The sequence below is a fragment of the Lepidochelys olivacea genome, assembly GCF_965140295.1.
Source record: "Lepidochelys olivacea isolate rLepOli2 genome assembly, chromosome: 1".
Lineage (NCBI taxonomy): Eukaryota > Metazoa > Chordata > Testudines > Cheloniidae > Lepidochelys > Lepidochelys olivacea.
The window spans coordinates 198,910,696-198,930,261 of NC_140411.1; the positions used below are offsets into that span (position 1 = coordinate 198,910,696).

At 38.2% G+C, this 19,566-nt stretch overlaps 1 protein-coding gene across 2 annotated transcripts; it reads right to left on the reverse strand.

Annotated features, from left to right (window-relative positions):
* Positions 1–477: 477 nt before the first annotated feature.
* CEP97 (centrosomal protein 97) lies at positions 478–19,447 on the reverse strand. Of its 2 annotated transcripts, XM_084617743.1 has the most exons (12): positions 19,318–19,447; positions 18,789–18,912; positions 16,346–16,488; positions 13,849–14,007; positions 13,291–13,392; positions 12,090–12,203; positions 10,838–11,004; positions 9,923–10,087; positions 9,512–9,645; positions 8,146–8,923; positions 6,377–6,452; positions 478–5,509 (listed from the first exon to the last, which is right to left on the reverse strand). In XM_084617743.1, exons 2-12 carry the CDS (start codon positions 18,826–18,828, stop codon positions 4,784–4,786), a joined length of 2,604 nt encoding a protein of 867 aa, XP_084473869.1. In that variant the 5' UTR covers positions 18,829–18,912; positions 19,318–19,447; the 3' UTR covers positions 478–4,783. The 2 variants fall into 2 exon arrangements, with proteins under 2 accessions (XP_084473869.1, XP_084473868.1); XM_084617742.1 differs by lacking the exon at positions 18,789–18,912.
* Between the last annotated feature and the right edge of the window lie 119 nt (positions 19,448–19,566).

Consider the following 19,566-nt stretch of genomic DNA (forward strand, 5'->3'; position numbering starts at 1 on the left):
CCTCTGCCCAGAAATCATGGTTTTGTGCAAAACACCTCCAAGCCCTCCTAATCTGATCAGAAGACAACCTGAAAAACAGAGTTTGAAGCAGGGGACTGGGAGTCAGGACCCCAAAAATCATGACTGTCAATTTGATTCATAACTTTAGGCAAGTCACTTAAGACCCAGTCCTGCTCCAATTTTCATCAGTGGTAAGGTGGGCCCTTAACCTCTTTACCTCTCTGCATTCAAGCATAAAATACCTACCTTACTGACTACTATGATTTATTGATTTTCATATTTGTAAATCACTTAGAGCTTCAGATTAAAGGCACTACAGAAAACGTGACTGACATTTGTATAAACTTAACACCAAGCTCAAACATCCAATCAGTGTACAAATTTATTTAAAAATCAAAACTGAGGTACAAACTAAATATCAGAACCAATAAATTCATACATGTAAACAATCATAGAAAATATACAAATTGTACCAGTTTAACCACTCAACATTCTTCACAGAAAATAGTGAGAAGTATAAAGACAAATCAAGGCCTAATTGTTGTTTTTTTTTAAGACTAGGTTAGAGGTAGAATACTACTGTGAAAGATTCAAACTTAAAATTAATTTCAGAGAAATTACACTAAGGGTGAATTTGGCCCACTGAATTTATATGTAACAAAGGCATAAAGTAGTCTCCTATATCACTATTTACACTTATTAGTTCTGTAAGTTAAGATTTGGTATGGCACTTATTCACGGTTAAAGCACCTCTTATTGTAATACTATTAAATAGTTTATAAGAGTTAAGTGTCTTAAGTCCTTTACTTTTTGCTGAAGTGATGTGAACATTTAAGATAGCATAAGTCTTGGCCACCAAGACAAACCATGGGACCAAAAAATGTTGTGTGAAAAACTTCAGAGAAAGTTATAGTAGGAAAATGGTCTATAAAATACTTTTTTGAAAAGGCTTCACTATAAGTTTACTTAATTGAGTAGCACAATCCTCAAGGAAAAAATAAATAGAAGTGTCTCCTTTCCACTAGTTAAAGCAGAGGAACTGACCGGCTTTATACTGCATTTTCATTCAAGTCATCTCCATTTCAAATTAGACATTTTCAACTCAAATAAAATGAACTAAAGTAGACTCAGAGGAACACATCTTCCATTTCTTGAGTTTGTTTGGGGAACTGGCCAATCTGCCACAAGTGGCAATAAGGCTTGGAGTTCTATAGACATTGTGTACAAAAAGGTCAAAAGTCAATATACCTAAAATAATATAATCATGAACAACTTGCAAGCTCAATGGCATTTTATGTTATTCAGAAAAATGAGCTTATTTGCATACATACACACAGATTGGCTGATAAGTACATTTTCTTATTAGATGTAGCATGCATGTTATGGGGTCTCCTAGAAATAAATCTAAAAAAGTTGTTACACTTGCACCATTTAACTTATCAAGGGCTTCCACAGCTATTTGTCCAGCGATACTTATGTTTTAGAATGATCAAACCAAACTTGTGATCTTAATGTTTTCCCTGCACTCTGAGAAAAGCATTTCTGTAATGACGATAAGCTTCTAGGGTGGGATTTGCAAGAGCACTCAGTGTAAGCCTAACTCTGCTTCCTTTGAAGTGAATGAGAGCGGTGTTAGACCACTGCTTCAAGCTTTTGGAAAGCTCTCCCTTAGAGTGCTCATTCATTTTGTTTACCAAACAGCATAAAGGGTGGGGAGATGTAGAGGACAGATTAGTCACCACTCAAGTATCTACAGCAACAGATTCTAAATTCATTATATACTCAGAACTCCCATTGATTTCACTATTTCATCATGCTGTTTGCTATTTTTCAGCTTTATCTTTCATTATCTCTTTTCCTTTCCATATTTAAGGTATTATTTAGCCTTTTATTTCATGCTGCTCAACACAATACTTTTGCTTATGTACAACTAATTACTTCTAATCCTGCAAAAGTTATTAATCCAAATCTTTCTCTGACATTTAAATATGCTAAATTTAGGCAATTTATTTTCTACACATGCAAGATATCGAACAACAGAAGAGATATTTTGTGCTTCAAAGCTTTTGAAAAAGTAACAAGATACAGCTGAATATTATAAGTTGGTATATATTTTGCTAAATCTTCACAAAATGAAAGATTTTTGGATGTTATATAGAGAGTTGGATGTACAGGTTACAAGTAACAGTTGATATAGATATCAGGTAAAATAAAAGTCTTCGTGCATTTGTGTTTGCAAGTCCTACGACTACAGGGAATACTATGAACTTCTATGGCTTCCATGGAAAATTAGTTTTATGAAGGTATTGCCTTTTGGCACTTACACAACATATGTTGACTCTTCTCAGCTTAGTTCCTGGCAGCAAATGAGGCACTTTTATATAAAATAGCAAAATTAAAGTCTTCAGTAATTGATACTGTTCTTATCCAAAGAAATTAAATTTTCAACATGAGATCTATTACACTCTCATTCTGTCACTAGAGTGAGAACTTAGTGATTCCTTTCAACATTTGGCAACTGTTTTGTGTACCGCAGAGAAATCCTCTCACACTTAATGGAATGCTTCAAGTCCCTTTAAAGAGATACCTGACAGTTCCACACCAGATTGATACAAAATCACCAACCCCCCTAGAGGCCCCATTCTGAAAGAGGCAGAGATCCCCAACAGCCATTGATTTCAATGGAAGTAGAGAACTCACATCTCCTTAGATCATCTAAATGCCAACTCAATTACACTACAGATATGTTTTAACTAGCATTAGGTGGCAAGATGTATATTTAATATATTTCAACCTCAATTATCTAAATATTCTCATTATTCAGAACAGAGTCAAGGGCCCTAGCTTCTTAATTACAACAAGAATTCCCAGATTACCCAATAGGTATATAACATCCCCATGACTTTTAGAAAAAAAGAAGGTTGTACTATATATAAAGATAAGCTTTATTCTTTCAAGGTGAAGTTCACGCCTGTGCACTGGGCTGGTAAAAGGCCCATACACTACTTGAGTTCCATTTCAGCTCTATTTTGGGGACTTAAGTGGTTCAGTGGCTTTCTGCCAACTGTCTGCACAGGGATGAATTCCATCCTTAGGACCTAATAGGGACTGGGAATCAAGACTTTTAAAAAATAATAATCTCCAGAATTTAATAGGGTGACATGTTTGGAAAAATCACTTTATATTTGAAGAAGCAATAGCTGACCTTGTGAAAATTATCTTTGTTCATGTGATTAGTTGCACTGACCTCAGAGAAATTCACACACATAATTCAAAGAGCATTGATCTCTCATGTTGCAAAATGCAAGACTAGTGATCTGGAGGTTCAGCCTCACAGTGCATTTGCTGATTTTTTTTATTTTACTGATGACCTTTCCAAATTACATGGCACAATAATTTTCTATTGCTACTTTTGTGCCATACTGAAGATTATTTTATTTCCCTGAACAAGGTATAACAGGATAAAGTGGGGTTTTCATTATGCCTAACTGCCATTTATACTTTATCTGCTGTCACCGCTTCCCCAGAGTTTAAAAGGAAGGTGAAGCAAAACTAAATAAGCACATTGAGACACACATGTTTACAATTAATTAAAACCAATTAGTGTCAAATGTTTAATGCTCCTTTACATGGGAAAAAACCAACTAAGGGGCAGGAAACAGTTTCAACTCATGGAATTTCCTTCTAATATTTACACCTGAGATACCAGCAGATAACAGGGCCATCTTCGTGGAGGTTCGATACTTCTAATTAGGTAATCAGGCCTCCATTTTAACCATAGCAGTATGGCTCCCTCCAAAACTATGTTTTCATCTTGTTCCTACCACACATGGCTGCGGTTCACTTTGGCAGAGAGGGACACTGCATATGCTTATGTTACTAGGTCCTTTTGGAGCCCTAACTCACGAAATACTGCCATTGACCCTACCATGAGTCTTACCTGAGAAAGGACAGTACGATTGGGCCGAACGGGAGACAAGGGTTAAGACTTGTTTTAAAGATGCATCCCTAAAGTTTGACTCTCCTAAGTCCATATTTAGGCTTCTAAATAAATGGCCTATTTTCAAAGGTTCAGAGCACCCAGGAGCTTCAATTGTCTTAAAAAAAAAAAAAAGACCTAAAAGAATCTTGTTTTTCTGCGGATGCAGCTGTCTGTGGCCTACTGCCCCATCACTTGCAACTTGTCCTGTCAGTGACTTGGGATTCAAGTTTTAGAGCACTTATTTTTGAAAATCTTGACAGATACCTAAGTTCGGGTCCACAGAAGCTCTATTAAGTGATTTCTGTTGTCCTGTTTCCTGTCAGTTTATACCAATACATGCAGAGATAGTCTTCATTCTTCCTCTATTCCTGTCTTTTCTCATGCTGTTTCCTTATTTGCACAGAACATGAACTTAAGCTCTGACTTTTAGGAAAAATAAAAACTTACTAAAGCTTATCTACTTTAGCTGAATTGAGCCAATAGGAAAAAATCATAATCCTTTGAATTATACTTTATGAAAACCAGTTATTAAGCTACAAGAGTCATTCAGAAATAAAGTGCATTACGTCCACCACAGAGAACTTTGCTCATTTCAGTTTAGCATAGTTAACATCAACATTCAATAAATATTCATTTTAGCATAGTTAGCATCAACATTCAAGATGCTATTAAAAGTTAAGCCTTTCCGGTAAAATGGGTTTGGGAATCCAGAATAGAATATATGAAAAGAATACAAATTCTGTATAAATGGCAAAAAAAAAAGTTAACTGTATTCCCTAATTTTCCATGGAGCTAAGCCCACTACACAGCTATGCCAACATGCAGCTCCTGAAATGAAGCATCACATTCTGTTTGCTTCCCTTCCACTACTCCTGAATTCAATTTGTAACTTTCTGGTGTCTGATTAATTTCATTTTGTGCAGGTGAAGGTACATCTTGAGAGACATTTACAGAAACAGAGTCTGACAAAGAATCCTGTTTTTCTGCTGATGCAGCTGTCTGTGGCCTACTCCTTTCTGTCCCATCACTGCAATTTGTCCTGTCATCAGCCTCTTCAAGCTGCTGAACTGACTTCAAGTATTGTTGGAGAAGACTACTGTCCTGCTCACTATTTGAGCTCTCTTGACTCCATTCCTCATGGTCTGCCTGGACACCCTCTGTATCTGAAATACATTCTGAGACAGGATCTCCACACGGTTTGCCTGTTTCTATAGAATTCCCAATCAGAGAGCTCTCATTTCCTTCTGTGGAACCCTTTTCAGAGCCATGAGAGTCATTAACATGAGTTTGATCAGTTATAGAGGAGTGAAAGCCAGAATCTGGGAACTCAGGTAAAGTTTTCTCATGAAGAGCTTCAGTAGCTGAAACCAACCAGGTAGAACTACCAACAGGAGAGTTTTCTTGATTGAGCCCAGATGACTGGACAGATAGTTTGGATGGACACAAAGTACTTGATGCAGAAGCACCAAGCTGCCAAGTGCTAAGGTTTTGGTTCACTGAAAGTTGCCACTGCTGAAGGGATCTAACCTGTAAACCATAGGGAAAAAAAGATTTCATGATGGAATAACTTACTTTGCTTCTTAGGAATGTTTTGTAAATTGGCAGTCAATCTAATATTCAATGTAAGATATAAGGACTAAATAAAAAGTAAGTGCACTTTGCCTCAAAGAAGGGAAAGATGAACTTCCCACTGTTGAACAGAAGAGGGGAGGGGACGGGATGAAAGGGAAAAGAAGCAAAACCATTGAGGAAGATTTTAAGAAAGGACAAGACATGTTTAAAAGAATATAAAGGTTTCACTGTCCTGGTACTACAACTACAGAAGTACCCAACTCTTTGAAAGAGGTCCACCTATAAGATGTAGCATCAACCTTTCAGAGTTAGAATTTAGTTAAAGAACAATTAGTATGGCTTCATAGTCTTAAGTCACTCAGAGAATAATCTGGCAATAGCCAGTTATTCTTTCACTAAGCCCAATGTGGATTTCTACACACATTTTCAAACTGCTAGTGGCAGACAATATAGCTATTAACAGAACTTTCTAGGAAGGGATCCACCATGCCAAGTCAGTTTTGCTTCCCGTTTTCGCCCAGTTGACTCATTTACCTTCTTCTGTATTTTCTCCTTACTTCTATTCTAAACTGATTTTTAGTTATTAGAACATAGTTAAGTTTCTAATGTTGCAGACAGTTCTGCGTACTTTTTCTAGAGTTCTAATGGCAGGCAATATAGCCAATTAGCAGATAACCTTCTAGTAATGCATCTAGCATGCAAGGTCAGTTTTGCAAGGATGAGCTATACTTTTCATACTTAAAAAGAATATGTATTTAGAAGCATGCTTTTTAGTTAATCTTTAAATAGGAAAAAGAGGGAGAGAGAAAGAAAGAGGCTTACCTGGTTCCAAAGGTATCTGACAGCCTCCTCTTGTACAAGTTTTTGAATCCTCTCTTCTTCTCTTTCTTTTCTTAATCTACACACACACCCAAGATATTTCACTTTAAATACTGAAATAAAGCAGTGGGGTTTTTTTGGTTGAAAATACCAGTACATTTGTATAAATGTATAATTTTATATGAGGCTATTCTTGAAAGATACTACAGGGCAAACATTTAAATATTGCAACTTGACTTATCAGCATCTTTTAGCTGCTGAACAGACTTCAAATACTGTTGGAGAAAACTACTATCCTGCTCACCATTAAAGCTTTTTGTACTCCATTCTCCATGGTCTACTGAACATCCTTTGTATCTGAAGGACACAGGGTCCTCATACTGTTTAACTGTTTCTATAGAACTCCCTATCAGAGAGCTCTCACTTCCCTCTGTGAAACTCTTTTCACAGCTTTCAGAGTAGCAGCCGTGTTAGTCTGTATCCGCAAAAAGAAAAGGAGGACTTGTGGCACCTTAGAGACTAACAAATTTATTTGAGCAAATAAATTTGTTAGTCTCTAAGGTACCACAAGTCCTCCTCTTCTTTACACAGACACATCCATCATTTTGGTCAGTCATGGAAAAAAGTGAAACCCACTGTGGGTTTCTACACACATTTTTCAAACTGCTAGTGACAAACAATACAGCCATTAGCAGACAACTTTCTAGTAAGGGATCCACCAGGCCAGGCCAGGTCAATTTTGCTTCCCATCAGCTTTAAGACATGGGTAATTACAAACAAACGACTGTGAAGTGTTTCTCTTCTGTAAAGTACCACTGAAAGTGGCATTATGAGGTCGTATTTTATTGTGTCTCACTGGTTTTGTATAAAGTTTGCTCACTTTATCCAATGCTTTTCTAACTTCTAGCTCCATAACTCAAACTGAGCTCCAAGAGCCAAGTTGAGATATTTCCCTTTTCATGCATCAACATCAGTAATAAAGGTTTTGCATGAACCTCTTCAAACCCAACCATAGGTTAATGGATTGCACCTATATAACCATAGGCATCATCTGAAAGCAATGGGATTTCACAGGTGTCACTGAGGGCCTAATTTGACTCACAGAATCTTTATTACTTGTAATGAGATAGAATGATCCTAGATCTTCACTCAGATCCCAGGTTGAGTCTGCAGGGCTGACAAAATAATCTTGTAAACTGAGCAACTTTGAGATGAAATCATACAAACGTTGGACTCCTATGATGCCTTGTTACATAGCCACTTTTCAGAGAAGAACCTCATATTAAAAACGAATACCCCAAACACTGATTTACTGTGATCTCAGCATGGATTCTGGACGACCATCTTTCACATTCAGAACCACTCATACTCTTGCTGAACTTTAAGAGAATGTTAAAGTATAGTTGCTTTATGCTCCCTTATTTTGCCTTAATATTAGAGTCTATTGTCCTGAGTGTGGGAGGATGAAGAAGAGAGAAAATTTCCCTTTAACCAAACGCGTGTAGATAGAGCTATAGAGTGAAGAGAGGGGAGTTACATACATGCTGATAAGGGAGATGGAAGAGAAAGCTGACTCCTGCTGTGATCGTAGTAGTTCTGTGTTAGCATACAAAAGAGCTACTGTGCATAGAGTCACAGCCATAGAAATAGTTCCATAAGCCAAGATAAGTTTATACTCATTCTGAAATGCATTAGAACAAGTTATTTTTTCTGTTCTAATTACATTAATTCAGTTTTGAGAATAAGAACATAAAATAAGACTTCTGACTTACTTTCTTACTTCATCAGTTAAGAAAACAATATGCTCTTGCATTCTGCTTAGCCGAATTTCGTAACGCACTTCCTTGGCTCTGGGATGGTAGTTTCTTGTGTGGAATCCCCTCCAACAGGCTTGAAGCTTGGTGGCTGCTTTGTTCATTCTTTGAAGTTCAGCATCTTGGTCAACAGCAGCTGATGCATCAGTAGAATTTCTCTCTATAGTTTGCTCAGTATAAAGATTTTTAATTAATGGTTCATCATCAGTTAATGGGGGCTTGAAGTGGCTGCACAGAACTTGGTCAACAGATGATGCGAAACAGTCATTAATACTCGCAGTTGGGTTAGCAGTGACTGTTGCTGGACTAGGGGAAGGCAATATTCCATCCTCATTATCTTCCTCTTGAGTTTCCACAATTTCTGCTGTTTTGATGGAACACTCATTTGTAACCCAAGAAGTCTTTTCCTGCTTATCATCCTCATCTTTATTGACCTCCTTCACAAATACAATCACTGTATTATCATCTTCTTCTAGGTTCAAATTGATTCCATGTAGCCTTAATTCTGTAGTGGGAGATACTGGAGACAGTCCTGAAGCTACTGGCATAAAAGTAGACTCTGAGGACAGAAGGCTGCAGTTCAGTTTGTCCTCATCAGTCTGTATGTCCTCCAGGTACAGCTCATTGTGACAGCTTCTTTCAGCTTGCACTGAAGCCGGAAAGACATTCTTAACTGCATAGGAATGGTCATCACTGGAGCCTGGCCCAACCCAAGAATTCCTTTGGATAACAGGTTCTAGATGATCAGAAAGCCAAATTTAGACTACACAGTATTTAAATATATAATTTGTTTATTTAAATCAATAGGTATTTATTTATTTAAATCAACCCAAGTACTTACTGAATAATAATAGTATCTGAAGTGCTAACAATGGCAATCATATGATTATTTAACATAGATATTGCAGTAGCATTTGGGAACCCCATTATATGCCAGGGTGCTGTATACTATACAAAAACAGTAAGAAATTGTCCCTCCGAAGAAGAAATGTCTAACTAGACAGAACAGTCAAAAAGTAGTAGGTACATAACGGAAGTAATGAGCTAATAGAAGGTATTATTATTAGTTACTTATTAATCTCATTAGTGACTGTTTTCAAAATCTGAATAAGTGATGAAAGTGGTACTAGACAACAAAGTATATCAATACCTGTATTACTTAAGTTAAAAACAATCCAAACAAATACAATAAAGATCTGAAGGATCTGTTCCAGAGTAGGACTACATTGCCAATTTTCCCTTCACAAAGTTATTTGTGTGCAAACAGCTATTTTGTTCATTTCCACAGTGAACAGTAGCTCACAGTAGCAGATTTGGATCTTACCACTTTCAGGAATTATCTGGGGCCTTTGGGTTGGACTGTTGTGTTCATACATAGCAGGCACCGCTTTGCTGGGAATAGAGGATGTAGGCAGCCCTTCATTTTGGCTTTGGTACATCAACTGCTTCTGGTGGAGCCTAAACAGAAACAAAATCCAAGTAATTTTAAAATCTCTCTCTAATGGTGCAGAAGGGAACTACCAGCTATTCTGTGGAAAAAAAATTGGTTAAACCATTCTAAAACAAGGGGCTGACTGTACAAATCCTTACACATACAAGCCACCTTACAACAGTTAGGGCTCGCAAGACCTGGTCCTAAACTGTCAAAATTAATTAGATTATCCTTAAAACCCCTCAGTTGAATAGAACAGTACTTTCTAAGTGCCATCAATAGTTCAAACTAAAATGTCCTTACCTCTGCTTACTCAGTATTTTTTCCAGTTTGGCATCCTCTTCAGTCTGGAGACCAAATGTAGCGGTAAGAGGACAAACAGTGGCCAGATACTGGACTAACTGAACATGCTGGCCAGGTCGATATGATCGTCCTTTACCTTGACTGTAAAGCCATTCTGCTTTCAAACTGGGGGGAGAAAACGCACAGTCATTGTCTTGGCATAAAATCATAGTTGTATACAAGTCATTTTCTTATTGCTAAGCTCTCTTTGTAACTTTTCTTTTACTGTATGCCTTTGCCATATAAATGCAAAGCATGTTCTCCTGCACAAAGGCCAAAGAAACTGGGATCTTCAGAGGAGCTGATGGATAAGAATCCCTCACCAAAAAAAAAAAAAGGCTGTGAAGTAGAAGATCTATTCTGCAACTGATATTCTAGTCTGCGGGCTGGCAATGCTCTTCATCTATCCATTCTCTGTTCAATTTTTTAAATTTATTCACTTCACCTGTGTTTATGGCCCTTTTTGTAGTCTATAAACATATGGATGAATGAGTTTATTAGCAGGAATGTTCACTGAAAAACTTTATAAGCATATACTGCAGAATATTCACAGAAAGTACACAGTGAATTTTAAATTGTGAGTATTCACACTGTAAACCTTATAAGAGTTATGCTCATCCAGTCAGGGAGCAGTAATATACCGACAGATACATACCATGTCCAGAATATCTATTCACAATTAAATGAATCATGACAAAGCAGAGACTGAGTATTTTTTCCTCTAAACTCGAAACATATAGTAGCAAACAAAGACAGAATGGATAAGTACAGTTGATCCGGAGATACATTTCCACTCACACAAAAAATAATATACTACTTCATTTTATCCAGACATATGAACCAATTTAAAAAGAGCAATTAAAAAAATTATTTCACCTCTCTTTCTGAGAAATCACATATCCATCCAGAACTTTAAGATTCAGACACCAGCTGACAATATATGGCCGATAGTCAAATCCAGGAATAGAAGGTGTGGCCATCACACAAGGGTTGTTCATAATTGACAACTGCTCCAACTCAGGAAAGGAAGCCAAGAAAGAAATCTGTAACAAATGATGTCTTTGTTGAAAGAAGAGAACTACTCCATGTTTATAAAACGTAATGCATTTCCATTGGTTAGACATCTTGGGCAGAGTACCAGCATTATAGATGCGGTAACTTTTACTTGCAACACATACACTACTTCAAAAAAAGAAAGAAATACTAACAATACTGTGAACACCACTGTCATGTAACCATCCACTTTCCTGTAACACAGCAACCCCCATGGCCTTTGGAAAGAATCACCTCCTTTCAGTGCCCGGATAGGTATAGTATGATTAAATATTTGTGTTATTCTGCATCAGCACAGGAGAGAAGAATGTTTTACGATGGTCAGGCCAATCAGTAGAAAAGATGGACTGTGACCATGTGATCCTAAGGAAAAGGACGGAGGAACGTAAATCCGACCAAATTAAGGGGTCCCTCCAACACGAAGGCTATGCTGACAATTTAGCAGGAGCAACTACTTATTTATATAATTTTTAAAATAAAACAAAACAACAAACAACTATAGCCAGACTATTTGCCATCTGCTTCATGGTAAAAGAACAGAACAGAGATGGGCCCAAACCAAAACTATGAATACAAAATTTAGGAAAAGTTTGGGTCCAGGCTGTGCACTTCAGACCTATCCTTTTGAGAACAGAAATTGTTTGTTGGATTTCTCAGCTGTGAAAGCCAGCAGCTGGTCAGATTTGTTCTCACTCTGTAGATACAGGAAGAAAAGCCAGGAGAAGTTATTTTATCAATTTGTAGGCAACATCTCGCCCTTGGACTGGACTTTTGGGATCTTTGAGCAATTAAACAAGGAAGGGGAAAAATGACAGCTGAAAGTTAAAACTTCCATCCCACATTTCTTTTTGGTTTTAAGGAAAACATCCAAACCAGAGGATCAGCTGGTTCGTGCAGTAGTTCACTGCATGAATCTTTACTACAGAAACAAATGAGTACAAATAAACTCCAGTAGTCTAGCATATTTGGAGAAAGCAAAGCCAATTTTACATACATTCTTGATACTTTGCTCTCAAAAGAACTATCCTTTTTTATTGTAAGTAAAAATTTGAGGATAAATATTCCACATTCTTACCTCGTTCAAGTCTCTGATTTCATTTTCTGCTAAAGAGAGAATAATCAGACTTTGAGGTAGGCAAACAGGTGCCATACGAAGTGAGGTTATAATATTTCCATGCAGCAGCAGAGTCTATGAAACAAAAAATATTGTAATGAAATGTATGCTTTTTTTTGTCAAAACATGAACGTTGTGAACAGCGATAGCTGCAGAACACACACACAGTGAAATGACAATGTAAAGATTTGCCAGTGTTTGCAAAGAGATTATTGGTTGTTATAGTCAGGAAAATAGCAATACCTTGAAAAAACCTCACATTTAAAAGCAAAATTTCCCTTTATAAAATGTACGGTTTTAAAGTTTCTAACTACCGATATTTTTAAAAGTACATTTGGAAACGTATCTTTCTCCTATGCAGATAGTTCAGTGCAAAAGAGGTAGCAGAACTTGCTTTGTTCCGATCCCATACTTAAGAGGATGAGGAGTAGTTTATTCTGAGGGCAGGTCTATACTACCGCGGGGATTGACGCTCTGAGATCAATCCACCAGCGATCGGTTTAGCGAGTCTAGTAAAGACCCACCAAATTGACTGCAGATCGCTCTCCAGTCGATCCCGGTACTCTACCCATGACAAGAAAAGTAAGGTAAGTCGACGGGAGATTTTCTTCCGTCGACCCCACAGTAACTCGACCTAAGGTACGTCGACGCCAGCTACGTTGGGGGAGGAGGGATTTGAGCATTGACCTGCTAAACCCAGGGTTGTGAGTTCAATCCTTGAGGGGGCCATTAAGGGATCTGGGACAAAAATTGGGGATTGGTCCTGCTTTGAGCAGGAGGTTGGACTTGATGATCTCCTGAGGTCCCTTTCAACCCTGATATTCTAGGAGTTACTGCAGTAGTGTAGACATAGCCTGAGAAGAAAACTGGGAGCCAGGAACTTAAGTTCTCACCACTACTCTCATACCAATTCACTATGTGGCCTGGGACAAAAATTAAAGATTGATCACAAGTGAATCACAAATGCTCTGCCTCAATCTCTTCATCTTTAAAATGGGGATAATAAATTTTTACATACCTCTGTAGTACAGCAATTATGGTGATTAATTAAAATGCTTTTAAAAGTGAATGGATAATGAAAAATGCTATCTGCTTAGAGTTACTGTCACAACTGTTTTTTGCAAAGAATAGTCCAAAGACAGAAAGGTAAGGAAGCATTTACCTTTAGAGACAAAAGCTTGGAGAGATCTCCTATTTGAGGTATATTGTTGTCTGACAAATCAAGATGTTGAAGAGATGTGCAGCTATTGATCTGATCTATGGTCTACAACAAGAGAAATAATCATATTAGTTACTCTAAGACTTTCTTTTTCTATTAAATAAAAGTTGATATCAACATTCTGCAATCTTTTCTGAAGCCAATTAGACTGGACAAACTGTACCATTTCAAAACTACATTATTAATATAACTATATTAAAAATGAGATTATTAAGTTTAGTATCTGACCTGCATGTCAAAAGATTACCCAAATCCCTTTATATTTTGGGATTCAGTTATTTAGGTCAGTTTTCCTAGGAGATCCCTTACACAAATACTACCTTTCTCCCCTTCAGAGACTGGAGAGACACAAATGATCCCATTAAAGTGAATGGGAATTTAGTGGGCACAAAAATGGAACAGAATCAGGCTACGCCGGGATGTTTTTTCAGTATTTTCCAATTTACCCACTACCGTCAGAAATACAGATTTCAGAAAACGTACAAAGAATAAATATTTCACCTTAAGGTTATTTCCTGCCAGGTTTAGCCACTCCAAGTGCACCAGATCCTTCAGCCCTTCCACATAACCAATACTGTTGTGAGGCAAGTTTAATACCCGGAGCTGCGTCAGTTTTGCCACACCCATCATCCTTACAAGTCGATTGTTGGCTACAGACAGCTGTAGATTGAATATAAGAAATGTTTTATATTTACTATCAAAGCGTATGAACAACACAGCCTATCAGAGATCTTGCTCTGATTTAACAGCTAAATATCCAATCCAGCAAAAATACTATGAATCTAGATTTTCCATTTTCACACAGAAGGATAAGGTGGACAAGACGAATTGCAGAACTATACAGACTCTTTCTTCATCAAACTCTTAAAATCTCATACAACAAACTGGGACAAATTCACCTGGGCTTTTACCTGCTGAAACCAAAGAAACTGAAACCTAGAATGAATTTAGTAACTGGTAATCAGTATTTTAAATCAGCTTTGCAAACTCACCATGAAAATGTACTATTCCAGGATCAAAATCTACTTGCTTATCCTCACCATAGTGGAGAATAAAAAAATAAAATATTTTACACAACTGTTAAAAAATAGTTTTTATCCCCAGAAAAAGAGTAATTTTTAATTATGTTTTAAATACAGACCACGTATAATGGCCACTTTCTACTCTAAGAATTTGTCAGCAAGGATTAAGACCCAGGCAAATGTTAATTCTACAGTCAAGAAGAACTCTCAGAAAACTTGAATCCATATTGAAAACACACTTACTGCCCGCCCTTTAACCATGGTGAAGCTACCATGCACGGATACCAATATATGCTTTAATATGAAAGCGTCATGAAAAACTGACCTCGTACATATTTTTGATACGTCAACACCAAGTAGTAAAACCGATAATTTCTTCGTTATAGTTACTCTGATACAATAGAACCTGTGGTTCAGCTGTGAAAAGGATTAACTACTCTGTTTTTCTACTGTAATTTTAGCCGGAATTGAAATTTACTTGTGTGAACTCCCAGTGCATTTGTAGCTCCAAGCAGGTATAATAAATCTAAATCCTAGTCCATCCCAAATGTAATGTATGGGCTTTAGGAATGATGAATTCCTACATGAACAGTCAAAGCACAAATTAAAACAACATTCTCCTAAGCCAATATTGTGAGCACTGGGCTTGAAAGACTCCTTTCATGTATTAGTTTAGATTCTCCTCTGGAAGCTAATAAGGGAACTCAAAAAGACTGTTATTCATGTCTGGCTGGAAGTACGTTGAATGATAGTTAATGATGGACTTGGACTTGTTAGAGATGTCCTGTGGAGACCAGTGCCCTGATCTTACAAACACGTATGCATGTGTTTAACTTTACTACTGTGAATAGCCCTATTCATTTCAACAGACTACTCCTGGGACTAAAGTTAAGCATGGACATTAGTATTTGCAGAATCAAGGCCTAAGTGGCTCAGGGCATTAATGTCAGAATGTAAAACCATTTAATTTTACAGTTAGCACTTTTGCTTCTTGTATTTTATCCTGTTTTACATTTATTTTTTCTTCACCTCTACTTGTGTTAATAAATTTTTATACCATATTTCAATTTACCAGTCAATTCATTTTAGCAGTTGTATATTGTGTAACTTGGAAGTTTACATACGTTAGCACAAGACTCACTTATAACTATGGTCTTACATTTTATGTTGCAAAGGTCTGGCTTTTAGACGGATTGCCCTAAAAGTGATATTGGAATTTGTGATAGCAGTAGTTATAAAGGCATGAAAATAAACTTAGTATTTTTCTTTTTAAGCACCAATAAAAAGTTTTTTGACAAAACGGAACAAAGATGAACTATAGGTTAAACTGAAAAGAGTCCTGTTTAAGAGAGTGCAAATGAAAGGAGGACTGCATGGTCTGGTGACAGGGCATAGCACTAACAGTCATGAGATAGGCATCTACATCTAGCTGTGCCAGTGTGTGTGACCTTTTGAGTCACTAAACCTCCTAGCACCTCAGCTACACCACATGTAAAATAAGGATAATGATGCACTCTCTTTGTAAACTGCTCTGAAATCCAAGGATGGAAAGTACTATATACATACATATTTATTACACATGGAAAATTTATGTTAAAAGAACATTATTATGGTTGAGTCAAGCATTAAGCATTAAGATTACTTTTGACTTCACTAGGAACTGAGTTCACTCAATATCCGAGTACCAGGCACCAGCATTTTTTTAAGACAATGAAATAATTTCTCTCTGAATTATATAGGTAACCAGGGAGACAATTTGTGCTACTATCAGCTGCAGACCTGTACTGGACTGAAAAAAAGTCTCTAATTTTTAGCTATCACCTCGTCCATTCAGAAATATAGGAAGTTGCGTAGTTAGTTTACTATGAAAAAGGAATTTTTTGAGCTCAATTCATTCATTCTTGTGACAGAATTATTTTAACAAGCACAGTGTGGTTAAGTTATTTCATGGCCAACTCGAACCATGTAATACTGACCTGCATTAAGTTCCTGCATTTCTCCAGGTGTTCCAGTTTAATTATTTGGTTTTTATCCAGAATTAGAGTATGAACGTCAGCATCACAGGGTAATGTTGGATCCAACTTTTGCAACCCCTGACCTGACCAATTAACTACCGAACCTTGGAGAAAGGTGGGGAAAAAGAAGTAAATTATGAGCACGTGTGCGGCCAATTCGCAAGCAATATAAACAGACTTGTATTCATGACTAGAGAGAAATAACTGAATTCTATCATTTGCATCTCTGAGACTTTGTCAAATGAATATTTCAGACTGAATAAATGAGAAGAAGGGTGACCCAGCGATTAGGACACTACCTTGAGACTTGGGAGTCCATATTCCACCACAGACTTTCCTGTGTGATCTTTGGCAAGTCACTTAGGTTCTGTGTGTCTCAGTTCCCCTTCTAAAGCAGCAATAATTCTCTACCTCACAGATATGTAGGGGTATGTAAAACATTCAAGACTGTGATAATAAAGTAATAGGTGCCATATAAGTATCTCAGACTGACAGGTAGCTATAATGGCTCTACAAACAATATTATAATGCTTCAGCCTTGAAAAAATGCTGTGAAAATTTTCCATCCCAGTCACCAAATCTACTCACCATCTTTTACCATGATTCTGATAATGAAAAATTTAATATAACCCTTGCCTTTCAAAAAATCCGATCACCTTTGTTGTAGTAGTCATAAGAGAAGGTGCCACAAGTACTCCTTTTCTTTTTGCGAGTACAGACTAACACGGCTGCTACTCTGAAAACTGCAAAAAAGGGATCACTATATTTAGTGGAAATAGGAGCTAACAAAGACTTGTAATTCTTTCCCAGCGAGCAATCCCATTAATAGGAAGTCGAGGAGATTCATGACACTACTCTGAATAGCAACAACAAAACAGAGCAGAGTCTTATTAATTTCATTCTGTGGCTTCTTGGGAAAGCTACGAGCAGCAGAAGTGCTGGGGCAGTCTGCACATTCAGGAAAATGACTGCATTGTCTTTTTATCTGGAAGGTTGTCTATTTACACCAACTTAAGGGGAAGGAGTTTTTTCTTTTAAGTGGCTTAAGTCCCAACACAGAGAAATCTTCCCTTGTGTTGCTGGAAAGGTTTTCCCCACTCCCCACCCGCTAAACTGGGAGCATGTATACTAGACTGGTTGGAATTTTTTTGACAAAATTTTTTTTATTGTTGTTTTTGAAAAATGCTGTTTCATCAAAGCTTTAATGTTTTGAGGAGACACAGATTTCAACAAAGTTTCTGATGGGAAGATTTCTGATCTTCGAGTGGACTTTCTGGGTGGAAACTTGACACAATTCTGTTTCACAAAAAATGTCCAAAAGGTTTTGTTTTCATTCCAATGTGAAACAAAACATTTCAAAACCTTAAAAGTTGTCACAAAACAGAATAGTTGTTCTCTGGCCAGCTGTAATGCATATTACAACTCTACACAGCATCAAACTAACTTTCCCATAAGGTCCAGAAATTGGGAAATGCTAACTGATGGGCTAACTGTTCCAGATTCCAGCACTGCCTCTAGTGGAAAGCCTGAGCAAACAGTACACAGTAAAAGTATGCAGTGCTTGAGTCCAGGTATATTTTGGGCAAGACAAAATTCTAAAAAGTTGAGACCCACCACTTAACTCTGGGGACAGAGTTAAAACATTCCAGATGAAAGCACTTGTCGTAACAGAGCTGAGAAGGAGGGGCAGTCTCCAAAATAAGTGAAACTTAGACCACTAAAGCTTCAGGATCTACAGCTTCCAATTATCTCTTTCAGATATTAGCCCAGCTTAGGAGGAGGTACTGACTGTATCCTATTTACAGCACATGTAAACCACTCTCCCATTCCTACCCACTGCTGGTTCCCCTCCCCCCATCAGCTCAGTAGCAGACCACGACCCTCCAGTGTCAAACTCTGTGGTAGTAGGAAACAATCAGTTCTGACAATCAATATAGGTTCTATATGACTACATTCTTATACTCCTGCTGGAAGCATGCTATGGCTAAAAAGAGACTGTTGGTGAAGAACAGTCTTCAAGCACTGAACTGATAGGCTAAATACAAAATTAACAGTTATGTCTGCTGGTCGCTTTCCCAAACAGAATCAGAGTTAACCGCACATTACTTTTGTCAAGTTCACACTTGTCCACAGAATTCTGAATAGCAGCAGTGGCAATGCTACCTACAAAAGCTATAATAGCAATAGAAACATAAAAGCTGTCTGGAAATTCAGGGAAACATGGTATATTTCTTATTTATAAGGTTATCTTTGCAATAAGGCCTACATTTTTAAACAGATAAAACAACTTCTGTTTTAGCTCTCTCACTCATGAAGGAAAGCCCCCCGAACAGTGAACAGGATATTTTAGGAACTGTTTGTTGTTATTTACATACACCTGTGGGACTGGATGTCAGCTGCTTACTTGCAACAGAGCCTCCCCCACACCCGAAACCCAGCCACATCTCGTGGGGTGATTTCAGCACCACTCCGGCAACGGGAAGGTGGATGGCAACCAGTGCTATTGTCTCATGGTCTCTCTCAGCTCACTGTTTTGTGGGGGAAGGGAGAAAAGGACAGGTAACTCCCCCCCCCACTTTCTGACATGACCTGAATGGGGAAGGGACGGACTCGCCTAACCTCCCCTCCCCCAGTTGCATCCCCATTAATGGGCTCCGCGAGCGACCACAGCCCCCCCTTTAGTTGATCCCTCTGCGCTCCATGCACCAGCACTGTTGTGGGGGGGAGCGCAAAGCCCTCTGGAATTTGTAGTCCACTCCCTGAGCTAACACCCATGCTGTGCCAAGGAAAAAACTACAAATCCCATAATGCAACGCGCGACCAACCTACTAAAAGGGTAGGAGAAAAGACACTAAGTAAACCGCTGAGCCCGGCTACCAAGAGTCCCCAGGATCCCTGTAACCCACCCGGCCGGTCCCCAGTGCCCCCGATACCTTCCCTGGCTCCCAGAGCCGACGCAGCCGCCTCGCTCCTTGCCGCCGCCATACTTCCCGCTTGCTAACGACACCAGGCAACCGGGCGCCGGGCGCGCTGATTGGCTGCTTTAAGCCGCGAGGAAAAAAATAATTTCTGGGTATTTTAGCTGCGAACCCCCTGGACGAGAAGCCCCGCGTCGCCGCCAACGGCCATTTTTAAAGGAGTTGGGAGGGGGGCGGGGGGGAGAGAAACTCCCTCTCGGACTG